Source organism: Aythya marila, assembly GCF_965140915.1.
Source record: "Aythya marila genome assembly, chromosome: 6".
In the NCBI taxonomy this organism is placed as follows: Eukaryota; Metazoa; Chordata; class Aves; order Anseriformes; family Anatidae; genus Aythya; species Aythya marila.
Genome location: NC_139047.1, coordinates 19283916 through 19301214, shown reverse-complemented (window position 1 = coordinate 19301214; position 17299 = coordinate 19283916). Strand labels below are relative to the sequence as shown.

Below are 17299 nucleotides of genomic sequence, written 5' to 3'. Positions count from 1 at the left end.
GGCTTGGGGGCATACAAACAGACTTGGGGCCCTACAAGGGAATGCTCCAGAGAAAAAATAAAAGTGGAGTAATGTAGCTGTGGGACAGGCCCTGGTGAGGCTACTGCTAATGAGGGGAGCCCTGTACAATTTTGGGGCGCCCCTGACCTCGCTCCCCTCACGCCTGAGACAGGGGCAGCCCCGGGGCGGCGGGAGGCGCTCCGGCTGTGCGCTGCGGCCGGGAGGCGCTGCCCGCGCAGCTGCCGCCGTCCCTCAGGGCGGAGGAGCCGCCTCAGCCCGCGGCGGCCTCGGGCGCCCACCTGGGCGCTGCCCGCGCGGCTCCGCCTCCCGCGGGCCCCGGCGGCCCCGGGCGTAAGGAGCGGGCGGGGCCGGGGCCGGGCGGGCGCCACAAAGCCGCCGGGCTCTGCGGCCATGGCCGTGTGCGGGCAGGGGGCGGAGGCGGAGGGGTTCGCGTACGAGTACGAGGACCCCGCGCACCCCGCGCGGCTGCTGGGGGCGTTCCGCGGCTTCTACCTGGACGGGCTGTTCACCGACATCGCGCTCCAGGGCGCCTCGGGGGTCTGCCTCCGCTGCCACAGAGCCGTCCTGGCGGCTTGCAGCGGTTACTTCAAAGCCATGTTCACGGCCGACATGAAGGAGAAGGCTAAAAGCCAGATCAGGCTTCCCGAGCTCAGCCACGCCGTGCTGGAAGCCCTCGTGAATTACGCCTACACCTCCCAGATCCAGATAACAAAGAGAAACGTCCAAAGCTTGCTGCAGGCGGCCGACCTCCTCCAATTCGCCTCGGTAAAGAAAGCCTGCGAGCAGTTTCTGGTCAGGCACTTGGACACCGACAACTGCATAGGGATGCACGCCTTTGCCGAGTACCACAGCTGCTCGGAGCTGGAGAAGGAGGCGCGCAGGATGCTGCTGTGGCAGTTTGAAGACGTGTGGAAGCAGGAGGAGTTCCTGGACATCGGCAAGGAGAAGCTCGCGTTCATCCTCTCCAGAGAGAACCTGAATGTCTGGAAGGAGGAGGCAGCCATTGAAGCGGTGGTGAAGTGGGTAGCACACAACGTGGAAGAGAGGATCGAGGACATCTACGAACTGCTGAGTTGCATCCAAATAGACCTAGATAACGTGTACTTGAGGTCAGCTTTAAGCCTACAAAAAAAATGCCGACTTAACGATAATAAAATACGGTCACTCGTATACAACGCCCTGAACCCAAGCCCCAAAGGCCTTTCCAAAAGACCTACGGCCACCATGTATGTGATTGGAGGGTATTATTGGCATCCCTTATCAGAGGTCCACGTTTGGGATCCCTTAACTGACACATGGGTCCAGGGAACAGACATGCCAGATCATACCCGGGAGAGCTATGGGGTCACGAATTTGGGACCTGACATATATGTGACAGGAGGTTATAGAACGGAGAGCATCGAAGCCCTTGATACTGTGTGGATATATAACAGTGAGAGAGACGAGTGGACTGAAGGCTGCCCCATGCTCGACGCGAGGTATTACCACTGTGCAGTTTCCCTGAGTGGCTGCATCTATGCGTTGGGTGGTTACCGGCAGGGAGCTCCGGTGCAAGAAGCTGAGTTCTATGATCCGTTAAAAAAGAAATGGGTTCCTATTGCAAACATGATCAAAGGTATGTAAGGTTTTGTGTGGTGTCTGCTTCAATGTCAGTCCTTCCACTTTTGCCACACAGAAGTGCCACTGACACGTTTAGGGGTTGATCCAAGTTCTAGTGAAGTGCATGGGAAGCATCCTGGTGGTTGTGGTGGGCTTTGGTTCAGGTCTTCACTAGCCAAACTGCTGCAAGCATCCAAACGCTGGGCTGGGCTGAGCCATGGAACACAGGATGAACGAGCAGGTGGTGGGGTGGTGGTATCTTTTTAATCTTGTCTTCCCTTCAGGAGCTCAATTTATGTTCAGCTTGGAAAGAAATTAGAAACCTACCTGGGATTAAAGTCTATTCAGCGTATCCTCAAAGAGTGAATAAAGGGATCATATTAGAAATAATTGTACAGAAGTAATCTGAATTTATACCAAAATAAGTGTCTTCACTTGAACTTTCTTGCATGCAGCTTGCTCATATTTCAGTGTATCATCTGTTCAGGTTCCTTAGTTTAATCTTTAGTGTGAGGGTTAGGAAAAGCATTCATACCTATTTTTAGCAGCCGAAATAGTGATCTACTAAAAATCTATGAATTTGGATCACAACCTCACTCAATTATATTATTTGGTTGTAAAAATTATAAATAATCACACATAATATTTTTTATAACTTAATGTAATTATTTGCAATTAGAAATAAAATCTTTTGTGAGATTTTATTGTAAGGTAATGCAACATGGTATTTTTTCAGTTTTTTTAAGGTATCTAACAGGAAAAACGCTAATCATGCTTATGCAACTGTTTCTTTAATGTTTAAATCTTTCCCACAATCACTGCTATTATTCTCTTAATTTAAATCCAGGAAAGCTGTGTTAATGCTGTGAGCAGTTACATGTTCTGTGCAGGCATTTTGTCACATTTTCTGCCTGAAGCTTTTTAGATACTTAAATCACACTAATTTGCTAGGTTTTGCCTGTTTTATCTTGCAGTTCCCTTGTTTTATTTTTGTTTTGTTCTCCTGGAGACAGAGTTAACATGGCTACATTCTATTTGTGTCCTTGTTTGTACAGCAGTGTTGTTAATAATATGAGAAAGGCTAAAAATACCCTGAGACACTGAATAATCTCAGCTCCCATTGAATTTGTTCTTTCCATGTAAGTGAGGCATAAAAAATCACTGAAACTTAGTGAAATATTGAAAGTAATTCCCTATTTCAAAACCAGCATGACCGTGTCCCTAATGACTATAAGGATTATGTGAATTTTTCTATGGCCATATTACATGCAATACCTGCTGGTTACTGCATGTTTATTTAATTGCTCATGACTTACATTGCTAAAATAAGGTGTCTTGACAGTTTATTTAATTTCACATTCACTTAAATACTTGCAAATATAATTTCATCCTAGGTTAATTAACAAGCCATTTAACTTGGGGTTATCAGTGGAAGTGCCAGCAGGTGTTGCGTGCAGTCTGAAGGTGTGTTGTGACTTTCACACTGTGTACAGGTGTTGGAAACGCCACCGCCTGTGTCCTGCATGAAGTCATCTACGTAACCGGAGGTCACTATGGCTACAGAGGAAGCTGCACCTATGATAAAATCCAGAGATACCATTCAGGTAGCAATGAGTGGAGTATAGTCACCACAAGTCCGCATCCAGGTAAACAATAATTTCTGTAATGAGCATAGAGTTTGATTTGTTTAATCCTAACTAGGAGTCTTTAAGCCCACTTAAGAGTTTCTGACCAGGTCCTAGTAAGATGAGGAAAACTTCTAGGGCAGCAAGGTTCAGAGTGGATACTTGTCCCTGTGGGGTGATCTACTATTCCTAGGCTTGGAGAAGGGAGGGAAAGGCCCCCCTCAAGTGTCTGCTGTATACTAATCACTTTATAATACTCAACTAAGGAACAGCTGTACTTTAGTAAATAACATAGTAAGCTAACTTCCCATAAAATCTGTCTATTCATAATTGTTTGGCAAAGGTCTTCTATACGAATTTTCAAAAGGCTTTCTCTACTTTCTACATTTGGTAACAATAAGTTTCTAAAGAGATTGTCACTAAATACTGGTGCTCGTCTATGTATGCCTGGCAGAAATTCCTGAGGGTGTTTACCAAGTTCAGTGAAGAAACTCAGCTGGCATCAGTGGTGCCCAATGTTTGTCGTGTAGCTGCAGTTTAAGATAACGTTATCATGCTGAGTTGAATTGTATTCCTTTCTTCCCAAAGAATATGGATTGTGTTCAATTACGTTACAAAACAAGATCTATTTTGTGGGTGGACAGACCACGATCACGGACTGCTATGACCCAGAGCAGAATGAGTGGAAGCAGATGGCTCACATGATGGAGAGAAGAATGGAGTGTGGTGCAGTGGTCATGAACGGATGCATCTATGTAACAGGAGGATATTCCTATTCAAAAGGAACATATCTGCAGAGTATTGAGAAATACAACCCTGAACTGAACAAATGGGAAGCAGTAGGTAATCTTCCCAGTGCTATGCGTTCACACGGCTGTGTCTGTGTGTATAATGTATAAACACTTGATTTTCATATTGCTGCTATAGAAAACAGCAGATGCAGTATTCCTAGTAGTACTGCTTACCTCGAGTGAAATGTCAGGTGCAGTCTCTTAGCAGACATTCATTAAAAGCTATATAGTTTATCTTCATTTTTAAACAATTCAGAAGCATAAATGTGGGAAAAATATTTCCATATATTTTCAGTTCATTCACTGTCTGACATGAAATTTTTCATATGACTTTCTTATAATACTTTGCACAGCTATACAGGAACTACTGTGAAAAACCTGTTTTCATTAGCCACCAGGTGGAACTCTAACTTGGTGCTAAGTTGAGTAAAACCAAAGTACTCTGCATTGTTGTGGACTACTGGGTTTATGATAAAATCTCTGATACACTGAATATAGCTGTAGAAATGGTTCATTGCCACTAGCTAGGTGTGTGGTATGTATAGAGCTATAGTATTAGGAGAACTAGGTTACACATCCAGAAACTGTGGGCAGTTGCATGGTGCCTCTAAATCCACCTTCAACTGCCAGAGTGAAGAAGAGCACAGGCTGGGAAAAGGGGAAGAAATGTGACCTGGTAGCCCAGGATTGCTAACAGAACGTGCACTAGTTTTCCAGAACTCTGCATGGCTTTGCAGTGGGCTTTTTGGCTGATTTGTGGTTGGTGTTTTTCTTTTTTCTTTTTTTTTTTTTTTTTTTTTTCAGAGAAAAGCCTTACTATGATAACTGTTTTTGAAATAAAATTTGATATATGTCTTCCTGAAATACAAGGAGAGAGACTGGACAGTCCAGAATCCCTCCACCCTGTTTCTTGAGCTGTGGCACTGCAGCTGCTGTGGAGCTGCATGCAGCCTGACAGAAGTGATCCAAATAAAGAATTAGGCTGGGGGAGCAGAGGGACTCTTTTAGCCCCCTTTGGTTCTTCAATCCAGCTTATAAAATGACAGCAGAGACGGCTGTTAGATGTTGGTGCAAAAGGGAGGGACAGCAGGGGGCTGTGATAAGTTGTGGTGGGAACTTCTTGCAGCAGCAGTGCCACCTGACATGAAATACTGATTTTATTGGATTTACCAGGTACCATCCAAGGAACTCTGCAAGAAGGTGAACTCATGAGTTCACAGTATTTCTTCTTAATCAAAAGCACTGTCAACATATTTTTGTTATTTCACACTGTTGTACTAATTTCTCAGTTGCATTTGGTAGTAACAGTGTTCACTCAACTCTTGAGGTTTGCTGTAAAGTTCTGTGCTGTGTGTGTAGCTCACGTTCTGATGTTTGACTGTCACTGAGTGTGGGTTGTGCCCTCGTTGGTTATCTGGCCCGCTGAGACCTGTGTGGGGATGCAGCCAAATTTGTTTAGATTCTTAAATGCAGAGAGGTCTGAGGAACCGAACCCCGTGGTGCTGTTTGGAACACACGGGCCAAGCGAGTTAGCGAAAGAGCTAATTTATTTATCCTGGAAATCTCTATGGCAGAGAACGATTTAAAAGCCAGGTGGCGATCTGAAACGCTCTTGCGAGTCGGGAGAGGCCTTCGGTTCTGTGGGGGGAGAGCAGCACCCGCACAGCACAACCCCAACCCAGAGCCATCCTCGTTTGGGGGAGATTTTGGGATGCTGGAGAGCCAGGGGAGTGCTTTCACTGGTGCTATTTTCACATTACAATTTCTACACGACCACCACAGGGCTGTCCCCGCCGCGGGCAGGGCGCACCGCGCTCCCCAGGGCCGGGGCTGTTCGTTGGCGCCTGTATTCGCGCTATTGCAGCGCCGCGCGGCCCTGAGGCGGCCGCCCCCAGCACACCGAGTGTCGGGGCTTTGCCTCACAGCCGCGGCCCCGCCCCACGCCCCGGAAGCGGCCCCCACGCGAGGGGCGGGCGGCGGCGCGGAGGCTGCTGGGCCGGGCCGGAGCGGAGCCGAGCGGAGCCGTGCGGGGCGCGCCGCCTGCGGAGCGGGGCCGGTGCGGGGCCGCCGCAGGTTTGTGCGCGGGGCCGCCGCGCGCTGGGCTGGGGCTGGGGCCGGCGGGCGGGAAGGGGCCGGAGCGGGGGCGGCGGCGGCGGCGGCGGCGGCGGGAAGCGCTTCCTGCGGCGCCCCGCGTGGAGCAGCGCTGCAGCACGCGGAGCTGTGCGCGCGCCTCCCGCCGCCTGGCGCAGCGCCGCTCCCGCCGCCCGGCTCCCTGCCCCCGGGGCGCACGGGGCCCGCCCGCCGGGGCCCTGCTCCCGCTGCTCGCGCCGCGCTGCTGCTGCTGGGGGCTGGGGGCTGGGGCCCAGGTGCCCGCGCCGAGGGGCTGGCAGAGTGTGCGCAGCGCGCGGAGCGCCCCCGTGCTAGGAGGCGGCGGCTGCCTCGGTGCATGGGGCTCAGGGCGCCGTCAGCGCCCGAACCGTGAAAAGGGCCCGAGGCTGCCATGCGGGGAGCGATGGGGCCTGCGGAGCGGTGCTGGTGTTCGGGTGGGCGCTTTCTAGCAAAACTGCTCTACTCACGAGACTCAGCCTCACTGGTTTGCTCGAGGTCTCGCGTTGCTCTAACCTTCTGCACAGTGTTTCTGCTTGCACAGGAGGATTTGCAAGACTATAGGAAGGTGGAGGAGTTGAGGCAGCAGAAGCCAGGCAGCGACAAGAATGTCTCATTTTTTCCATGGCACGTAGTAGCCCTATCGCCTTGGCTTTTAAGGGCTCCTTGGGTACCCAGCGGTAAAACAAGGGCATCCTGCGCGCTGCAGAGCGGGTTTGGGGGCAGGCTAGGAGAAGCTGGTTACCCTAGGCAGGCTGAAGGGGAGGTCGCTCCAAATGACAAAGCCAAAGCCCAGGCAGTGGCCGTGCTGCACTGATTCGCGTGTATCCATTATCTCAGATGAGCTGCATCTCCTTAGTCCTTGCCTGTAACAGAGCTGCGGGTAGTTTGGCAGCATGCAGCCACAAGGTCTTGGGTTTTATTTTAACAAAAACCTGTACGAAGAGACAGCTTGCTCCCACAAACCTGTGAACCATTCAGTGTGATGTGTGAAACAGCAAGGCCAGCTGAGGGGCGAGCAGCTGCAGCCTGCCTCAAGGCTCGGCCTGGGGCAACTGAGGAGACATCGGCCTGCTTTATTTTCTGCAGCTGGATTTGACGAGTGTGGTAGTGCCAGAAGGGAGAAAGTAGAAATCTGTGGTTCACAGTTGAACACTGAATTCAGACTGATTTCTGACAGGTTAATAAAGCTGCTTTTTTCCTCGAGAATAACTCTACTCCATCTGTCCCAAGAGCAATTAGATGAGCAGCATCTGATCTCCATTTATTTGTTGTCCAGTAAACACTTCCTTATCGATCTCCTACTGCATGTAGCAACTGTATTTGATATACAGGAACCATAAGCTTAATACTAGTTAGGAGAATAAATTGCTTTCAACTTCAAAACAGCATGTCCTCTCAAAGGTGGTTGATGCCATATTCAGGCAGAACTGCAGTGAAGGCAAATCCATAAAAGCGAGAACTGGACATCTTTAGGATGTACTAGTAAAGGCAGATGTCTTTGTTCTTTCCTCTAGTAAGTTCCTTGAACTCTCAAGGGTTAAGTACGAGGTAGAAATGTCAGAAAATTTCTAATTATACTTACTAAGAATATCAAACAATTTTTGTTACTCATGTTTTGCTTAGTGATGAGGGATTGGGTTCGACCTGACAAATGTTGGCTATAGTTGGCTCAGATTTGTTGCTGTTAGGTACTGAGGATCTGTGACTAGAAAAAGGTAAATAACAAATGCTTTAAAATGACAACATTTATTTACTTACCTCAAATGTTAGAATGACAAATGCTGGTTTAACAGCTAAGTAGTTGTTTCTTAGTTTCAGTTTCCACTTGGAATTCTGCAGTCACGTTTAGAGCTGACTCATAAGCATAAACGTGTGGCTGAAGAACTTGCCTGTTACCTTGTTTAAATGTAGTTAAATGTGGTGCTATATGAATATGTCTGTAGAAGTTGGTATTCAATACTTAGTGCCTTTGCTCTAAATTCTCTTCACCGCAGCTAATGAAAATGGCTGAAAATGGAGATGGTGAAAACATGTCTATCTTGGAAAGCAAGATCTGTCAGCAAATTGAGGTAAGTTCAATTTATAGTTTTCAATCTAGGCTCATGTAGTTTTTGGAGACTAATTGCTAAGAATTTGGCTAATGAGAAATTAACATTATAGAGTTAACTTAAATATTCAGCTCTGTTAAAAAAAAAAAACAGTCATAGACTTGTGACAGACTTTAATATGTTATAATCATTCATAGTGGTAGTCTAAGCTGGAAGTTAGGTTTGTCAAAGGTTGCTTGTAAGACTACTGCTTAAATACAAAACATTTAACTTGATAACATTTTAGGTATTACAGCAAGCGAATGTATCATTGAACAATTTATTAGTGTGTTCATTGGGGTTATTCTTTGTATGCAATTGGGGAAAAAATCCTATTTGGGAATCTGTGCTGTTGAAAATATTAGCCTGCTGCATAACTTGCTATTGTGATTTACTGCTCTGTAATTTATTGCTACAAATTACGACTAAATTTTAATGCCCTACTTTACATTCATTATTTCTTACTTGAGAGGCTTGGAGGGTTACCCTGCAATGGATAACTGAACACACCACTTAAAATAATATCCAGAACAAAACCTTCTTTCTGAAGGACAAAATTATGTGAATCTGTATGTGAATCTGTCAGCATATGAAGCCATAGTCATTATTTATGAAAATAACTGAGACTGGGGATAAATAGTTGACAGAGCTAGCCATGTGGTAATGTGAACTTGAGGTATGCTAGAGGGAGAAGTACTATTGTAAAACTTGAGCTGGCTCTTCCTAAAGCATAGTGATCCTGGTGGAAACACTTCCACTTACCCTATGGCTTCATGTATTTGACCCTTGCTAGGTGACTGCTAGCAAGCAAAAGAATCTGATGAACTTGTCTACTTTGTGCTCAGTTAAACAATTTGTCACCTGTGTGACACTGCTCTTTCCAAGCCAGGCACAATCCAAATGAGCACACGGTAAATGAACACTTAAATACGCATGTGTAAAGATACTATTCTTGCCTCGTACATCACTTAAATAAGGACTAAAATCTAAATCTGTTGGTGATAAATTTCATTGGTGACCCTGCAGATCTTTATCACCTTGAAGAATTATGTTAGATGAATACACAATGTTAGGAATGTTAACAGAGTGAGCCTCATGCCTTTCCTAAACAAATCTGCAGCCTCCTAGTTTTGCCTGATTATGATCCCATTGGATGAAGCAGGGTTTTTTAACTGTTTGCTTGTTGCAGCTAACTTTTGGAAGTGTCCTGTTAAAGCAGGAAGTAGTAATTTGAGAACTTCGTTGATCTGGTAAAAATAACAATTAGAATTTCAAGTATTTCCAAGACATTTTTTTCTTCTTTTTTTGCAGTACTATTTTGGAAATCACAATCTACCAAGAGACAAGTTCTTAAAGGAACAGATCAAATTAGATGATGGCTGGGTGCCTTTAGAAGTTATGATCAAATTCAACAGGTAAAACATAGTACAGCTAATATGGATGGAAGGGTAATTTTTAGCTACTTAAATCTGTTTGGGCCAAATGTCCCTGGTCTGCACGTAAAATTCTTGTTGGGATCTTAACAGTTGGCTTCAGCTGTGCCTGGATAGTTGTAATGACCTGTGTCTCTTTACTCAATAGGTTAAGTCGTCTGTCTAAAGATTTTGGTGTTATAGTAGAAGCACTAAGAAAATCCAAGACTGGTCTAATGGAAATAAACGAAGACAAAACAAAAATCAGGAGGTCTCCAAATAAACCCCTTCCTGAATTGAATGACCAGTACAAGGCTGCAATTAAAAACAGATCAGTATATGTTGTAAGTAAAGCTCTTCCTTTGCTCTGTGCTGTTCTGAATGACTTGGACTGAGAACCATTTAACCAAAGTAAAGCTTGAATTAACTCATACTAGATGGTCAGGTGGTTATATCTGATGAAGTGTCACAATTTGTCATATATAATTGAAGTTTTGTGCCGTCTTGCAGAAAGGCTTTCCAGTAGACGCAACTCTTGATGATATCAAAGAATGGCTTGAAGATAAGGGTCCAGTTGAAAACATTCAGATGAGGAGAACTCTGCAGAAAACGTTTAAGGTAACTTTTGGCAATGAACAATTAAGACATGGAGCAGGGATGCCTCCTGGAGAACATTCTGTTGATTACTCTGACACTGAACGTCTCTTATTTAACAGGGATCAATATTTGCGGTTTTTGATAGTGTTGAATCTGCTAAGAAGTTCACAGAAATCCCAAACCAAAAGTACAAAGACACAGAGCTGATAGTGCTTTTCAAGTAAGTCCACTTACCTGATATATGAGCCTAATAATAATGGTTGAGGGTGGATGTAAATTTCTACGCTGTTGTACAGATACCAATAGCACAAGCATTTGCAGACCAGCATCTCAACTGCTACAGATGGTCTCAGTTGCTTACTGGCTTCTCCTGTCTTATAAAGTAATTGTAATGGGATAATCTAATTGGCATTAACTTAGTTTACATTCTGTTGAAGGGAAGAGTACTGTACAAAGAAGAATGAAGAAAGGAAACAAAACAAAGTAGAGGCCAAAGCAAGAGCTAAACAGTAAGTCCTTATCAACAGAAGTGTCTGGTTTTGATCACCTGACCACATGTGAACCAACTCATAACTCATGTTAACTTCTCTACAGGGAAAAAGAAGAAAAGCTGAAAAAAGCAGCGGATGCTGAGATGGTATGGGTTTCTTAAATGTCTACATAAAAACTATTCAGTTTGTGCTTTCATGCGTTTTCATTAACGTGCTACTGCAGCTATGTGTTCCTTTCAGCTTTTACAACTAACCTACAGTAAGACTTCGTTTTGTCATTGTATTGTCTTATTTTCAAGAGACTGATTTTGTTTAAAGGAACATATCCTGGATTTGAATTGCTAGGTATGTTTACCTGTTCAGAAGTGATCCTAAATACATCAATAAAATAGATGATCATTCTTCTGTGCTAATTATTAAATCCTTACAGGATCATATCAGTAATTAGGAATTTTCAATTTCAGGTCAGCCTTCAGGAAATTGTTCTGTAAAATTTCAAGAGTGTTAATTATCTTAAGGGAAAATCCTAAATTCTACATAGATGTATCCATAGTAGGCAAAGGAAAAAGAATAAGTTCAAGGTTATGGGGCACTGTGTGAGACTTGGGTGTCAGCATAAGTAAGTTATGTAGCAAGAATGGTTGGGTTACTAATGGCGTTAAGAGGGTTGACTTCAGTTGCGAATTAGTTACTGTCATGTTTTAATATTATGATGGGGGGAGGGAAAGAATATTCAAAGCTTGACTCGTTAATAAAAATGTCTTCAACTTTTATTTAGAAATCTCTAGAAGAAAAGACAGGATGTCTTTTGAAGTTTTTTGGTGATCTAGATGATCAAACGTGCAGAGAAGATCTCCATACAGTATTTTCTGATCATGGAGAAATCAAATGGATACACTTTGTAAGAGGTGCAAAGGAGGTCAGTATAATCTTGGACTCTGAGTAAAGATCTTAGTATTAGAGTTTGAAGCTTAATAATTAAATGCATGTGCTCCTATATCAAGTAAATAATTATTTTTTTTGTTTTGTTTTGTTTAATTTGACTTGTGGAACTGCAGAATACTGAAGAGAATGCAATCATTCACTTGAATTCTTTTAAAAGCATGGGTAAAGGTTCCAGGTTCATCAGCTGATTAGTTCAAAAGTGAGACTAGGAATGTTTGTTACAACAGTCTCAGGGTTTTGTTTCAGTCTGGATTTTTCACATCATGCAAGCATAATGAACTTGGTGAGGTACCTAGCAGGATATGTTGTTCATCATTCTAGCTGAGTGTTTTCACAGTAAGATGTAAAGGCCTTCTTTCTTTTTAAGGGAATTATCCTATTTAAGGATACTGCAAAAGAAGCTCTGGAAAAAGCCAAAGAAGCACATAATGGAAATTTACAGCTTCGGAACAAGGATGTTACTTGGGAGTTGCTAGAAGGAGATGAAGAGAAAGAAGCTCTGAAAAAAATAATGGAAGAGCAGCAGGAACTGCTGAAACAGAAAACGAAAGGTCCTTCTTTCATTGAAGCATTTACAATGTCCCACGAGTGGCATTTTGTGAAAATAAGATAGTGAATACATAATAATCACTGGTTATAAAGCATTCTTTTGAGCTTGCCAATTAAAAACACAAATGATACAAAATTCCTGTTATCTTATATTCCAACAGGACGCAAACTCAAAGGAAAAGGAAGAGGGGGAAAGATACCTCAAGGCGCACAAAAAGGGAAAGTACAGTTTCAGGGCAAGAAAATAAAGTTTGAGGAAGAAGGTGAAGATGATACTAAAACAGGTATGTTAACAGGGTATAGATTCTTTATTGCACAGGGCTATTTTATGGAGAAGTTTTTGTTTACTAGGGCCAAGCTTTGGCCCTCTATTTTGTAGTATTTCTGTCCTCTGTCAGTATGTCATTACCAGTAAAATAACTTCAAGGGTCCTCTGCATGACTCGTTCCAGAGGCTGAAACTGTCCAAAATGCATAATAAAAGTATGTTGAAATAATTATTAGATGGCTGTGGCTGTACTGCAGCACTGTTCAAAGCATTCCGTATGGTAAGACCAGTTCTGGATAGTGGTACAGTTCTGGATAGTGGTACTTAGAGAAGAGGAAGAGCTACTCTTTCTGTTCATTGGATACAGAACCTGCTTGTAACAAAACCCATTCAAACCTACTCCTGTTAGACTTTTTTTTCCTTCATCTTCTTACCTGCCTTAGAACAGGTAAGAACAAATTCTTTAAAGGATTTTGGAACACCTCAAAACTTCAAAGTTGCATAATAAGTAAACCTTCTATCATAGCAATGGCTATGGATTAACTAGGACCCATTCTGGGGCATGTATGCTAAGATCAACTAAAATACTCTTATAAGTGTTCTATTTTTTCTATTTTTTTTTTTTTTCCCCAGAACATTTGTGGTAATACTGAAAGGGCTTTCCTTTACCATAAATGACTTATATGTATTCAATCTTGCAGAACCGGCAAGTCCTAAGAAGAGACCACTAGAGGAAATGGAAGAAGAAGAACCTGCACCAAAACAACTGAAAACAGAAAATGGAGATGGAGATCAGTAATACTAAAATAAAAATAACATTGTTTTTATTAGTCCATTTTAAATAAGTTTTAAAGACATGCTTCAGTTCAGGAGTTTCTTGGCAGAAATCTAATGAAATCCACTTCAATGTCAACCTGCAATGAGAAGAGAGCTTCGTGGTGTTGGGTTACAGCTTTTTTTGTTGTTGTTGTTGTTCTAAGCAGCATGCTTAATTTTAAGATACCACTCTGGAGAATTATTTTGTATTTATAGTTTTGTTTATACTGTCAGATGCTCTCAACTTCTCTGGCACCTCATTCAAATGTAAAAGGTTCCTGACTTTGTAACCTCAAAGTTATATTAAACAGCAGCTGCCAATAAATTCAGAACTTAAAACTGCTCATTACTGACCCCTCTGTTCAACCACTAAGTGTGGTAACAACAAGGGAACTTACTGCTGTCATAACAAACTTCTTTCAAATGCTATTAATCATCCAGTACACGTGACCCTAAAACTTACATTTCTTTCAATGGAATTTATTTACCTCCCTGATACAAAACAGAAATTTCTTAGTTGTTTTAGGTTTTATACTTACCGATTTCTTCTTATGGAATTTGTATGATGCTGGTAGGTCATATCGAAGTTCTATGAATAGTACAAAAAATTGTTATGCTATACTGATTATTAGTCAGTTAACTTGCACCCTCCATCCATGTTCTGTTGCCTATCTCTGTGAGCCCTTGATGGGATAACTGTTTTGATCTCTGCACTAGATTATGACTGAACATTTAAATCAACCATACCAGACAGTAAGTGGATGGCTGAGATCCAGAAAAACATCTTAAGCATTTGTGCAAACTCCTGAAAATGTCTCAAGTTATATTATTCCTATAAAGCATATAGCTGATGGTACTTAAGAATCAGGAAGATAACCGAGTAACTGCCAAAAATATTTAGGATGCTAAATTAAGTCTGGGAAGAAACTCTTCCTCTGAGCTTTATTCATTAACTGCCTACTTCTTATGTTCCAGACAGGTACTAAGATTACGTAAATAAACAAATCCTGTCATTTTCACTGACAATCACACTTAAATTTCTCTCTGGATATTGTCTGACTAGTAAGGACTTACATCTATATTAGACCCCCAAGAAAATGTTTTTTCTCTGAGTTAATCTTACCTGCTATGACTTCCATCTTCACTTCCCATTCATCTGCTTTCTTTTGAATGTGCTACAGTATTAAACAGATACAGCTACATTTAAAAGCTAGTTTTGATAGTCTTAAAAACATCTTAATGGCTGTAATAATTTAAGAAGTCTGCACCTTTGTTTTCAACTTAAAATATTAGATGTACTTATCTTGATGCATGCGAAGTCACAGCTATTCTTTGACAATAATGTTTACCCCAAATAGACATACACCATATGAACAAATCAAAGAAGCTAAAGACAATATGTGATTACTGACCAACTATATAATTGTCAGCTTAATGTTCACCATACTAAAATGAAGGACTTACCTGCCGTGTTGAAGTTTTGTGAAGGGAATATACAGCTGTTTTTGCCATTTGTAAAGCCGTTTTCAGAAAAATCATATCCATTCCTAAAAGTGTTGAAATTATTAAATTACTAAATGCAATTTTAAACTAGAGGATTTAAAGATTTGCTTCATGCTTCAGTTTTTCTGAAGCAGTAGCTATTTGAGAAAAAATACTGAATATGTGAAGGTACAGAAAGTATTTTTGCAACTTTCCCAAGTGCTTAAGTAAAACCAAAAAATAAGGGATGTGAAATAGCTAGTGTCGTTTATTTGAAACCCAGTGATTGTTTAGCTATAGCATTGAATTGGTTAATCTCTACTTATGAAACTGATTTCAGGTCAGCAAAATTTTGTTAGGTCCCCTATTGCAATAGAGAGGAGAGATGTTCCATTAGAAGTGTGTCCCTTGATACTTCTCTTCTAGTAATTGCTAAACAACTTTTGTATCTACAAACCTTTATTATGTTTGGTACCAAAAGGAGGGTTCATGATAACTGTGTCAAAAGTCTCTGACATGCTGTCAGACAAAGAACAGACATCACACTGAATGAAGTCAACATTTGTGAGCTCAAAGTCTTCAAGATTGCTGTTAAATATTTCCAGTGCTTCTGCATCAATGTCAAACCCCACACAAAATCTATTAAAAAAACCAAAAAGCCACATTAGTATTTTGCAAAATAAAACTGTTTAAATTCTATAGCAGTTTTGAAAAGGAATGGCACAAGCTTGTTTTAACTAGTAAACATAACAGGCGTACACTACAAATTCAGTACTTATAAAAATGTCAGCAGCTATGTTGCCTTTTTCAAATATCTTTTTAAAGTTTGAGATGTTTCATGTGTTCATTTAATGCTTCAGGAGAAAACAAATGTTATTGTTTTGAGGCAAGTATCCACCCCTCCCAGAAGCTGAATGGTTATTAATTATCTAAACATACTAAATGGCCTGATTATGCACCAGAATAGATGGCTAAAGTTAGTTTAGTTCAGCACTGTGTTCTAATCTTAATTTCAACTCTGCCTTATACCAGGAAAGAAAACAAACATAAAAAAAAAAACAAACAACCGCAACAACAACAACAAAAAAACATCCAGAACCTAGTATTTACTTACCCAGCTCCTAACATTGCACTTCCAATGCTGAGCATACCGCAACCACATCCTAAATCTGCAATTGTTTTGTTTTCAATATCATCGAAAGTATTGTGAATTGTGTAAAGCATACATGCTGAGGGGAGAAAAAAAAAAAACAACACAGTAATATACCCAATGGGCATCCAGTTAATCAATACAAACTATCTTCTGTTCTCAAAAAACTCTGAAACAAAGGTTTCTTGTCATGCGAAATTAAGTTTGTTCTCACTGCCTGTAATTCTCTTTTAATTTCAATGTGAAAACTAGTATTTTGTCAAGTAGTTGAACTGTAGATATTTGGTCTGCTGGAGAGATTTCACATAGATCACTGAATATATGTATCTTTTTAATCAATTTTCTCTAATTCTGGATTGTAAATTAACAGTATTCTTTTAATGAAAGTAAGTTAACATCATAGAAAAATGGATTCAAGTTTCTGGTGGATACAATTTCTCAACTATTTCTAGTGTGAAGGCTTTAAACCGCGGCAGAAACAAAAAGCACTTAAGCTTTTTATGCAGAGCCAGTAAAAGAGCCTAGCTACAACAGTGCCACCTCTACCTGCGATGTGCGGTCTCGTTGGGTACTGTTCAAGAAGCAGCTTGGGGCTTTCGAAGGTATCGACCTGTTGAAGACAGCTCTCCAGCTCTTTAAGCTTTAATTTCTTCATGTCTGTAGCTGGACTCGATGATCCCCACGCGTCCCTTCTGACTCTGCTACGATTCTAATGCAAATAACGTGTCAGCAGCTGCGATACCATCAACAAACGCCGAATGCCCTCACGGGGTCGTTCTCCGCTTTCCCTCCCCTGCACCCAGTGGCAGCTCCCAGGTGCCTCAGGCAGCCCGGCCCGGGGCCCGCTGCCGCCAGGACGCCGCGGCCCCACCGTCAGCCCCGCGCCTCCCTCACGCTGCTCCCGCCGCAGCCCGGGCGGCAACGAGCGGCTCCCGGCGCTCAGCGGCGGGGCTGCGGCAGCGCGGGGCCGAGCCCGAGCCCCCCTCAGCCCCTCCGGCCGCTCACCACAGCCCCTGCCAAGCCCCTCCGGGCGCCGTGAGCCGCCGCGGGGTCAGCACCGCCCCGTCCTGCCCCGTCCCGCCCCGGCGCCAGGCGCAGGCCCCGAGCCGCCGCCCCGCCCCGGGCAGGCGGTGCCTGGCCCAGTGCGCCCGGCTGTGGCGGCGCTGTGCTGCCCGGGGTTAGCGCGGGCTGCCCGGCACTGCGCGCGGCTGGGGGGGTGGCACGCGGCGCCGGTCAGGCACTGGGTGCTCTGTGCCCTCACGGCACGGCACGGCGGGCGTGGGGCTCTGCTGTGCCTCCTGCCCTCAGCCTGCCTTTGTCCGGGGCCCGGCTTTCGAGAGGTTCTGCCGGCAGCTGAA

At 43.3% G+C, this 17299-nt stretch overlaps 2 protein-coding genes across 3 annotated transcripts; one reads left to right on the top strand and one right to left on the bottom strand.

Annotated features, from left to right (window-relative positions):
- The first annotated feature begins 763 nt into the window (after positions 1 to 763).
- Positions 764 to 13653, top strand: SSB (small RNA binding exonuclease protection factor La). Of its 2 annotated transcripts, XM_082763149.1 has the most exons (14): positions 764 to 1636; positions 3114 to 3266; positions 3834 to 4084; positions 8140 to 8214; positions 9544 to 9647; positions 9814 to 9988; positions 10155 to 10262; positions 10361 to 10461; positions 10679 to 10750; positions 10836 to 10878; positions 11511 to 11651; positions 12045 to 12228; positions 12388 to 12510; positions 13195 to 13653. In XM_082763149.1, exons 1-14 carry the CDS (start codon positions 847 to 849, stop codon positions 13290 to 13292), a joined length of 2418 nt encoding a protein of 805 aa, XP_082619275.1. In that variant the 5' UTR covers positions 764 to 846; the 3' UTR covers positions 13293 to 13653. The 2 variants fall into 2 exon arrangements, with proteins under 2 accessions (XP_082619275.1, XP_082619276.1); XM_082763150.1 differs by lacking the exons at positions 764 to 1636; positions 3114 to 3266; positions 3834 to 4084 and adding an exon at positions 5979 to 6109.
- Positions 13293 to 17017, bottom strand: METTL5 (methyltransferase 5, N6-adenosine). Its single transcript, XM_082763151.1, is given in 9 exon segments — positions 13293 to 13377; positions 13380 to 13407; positions 13849 to 13898; positions 14433 to 14484; positions 14774 to 14856; positions 15249 to 15430; positions 15906 to 16020; positions 16488 to 16650; positions 16947 to 17017. Coding segments are annotated over 8 exon segments (642 nt in total). The 5' UTR covers positions 16597 to 16650; positions 16947 to 17017; the 3' UTR covers positions 13293 to 13354.
- Positions 17018 to 17299: the final 282 nt, after the last annotated feature.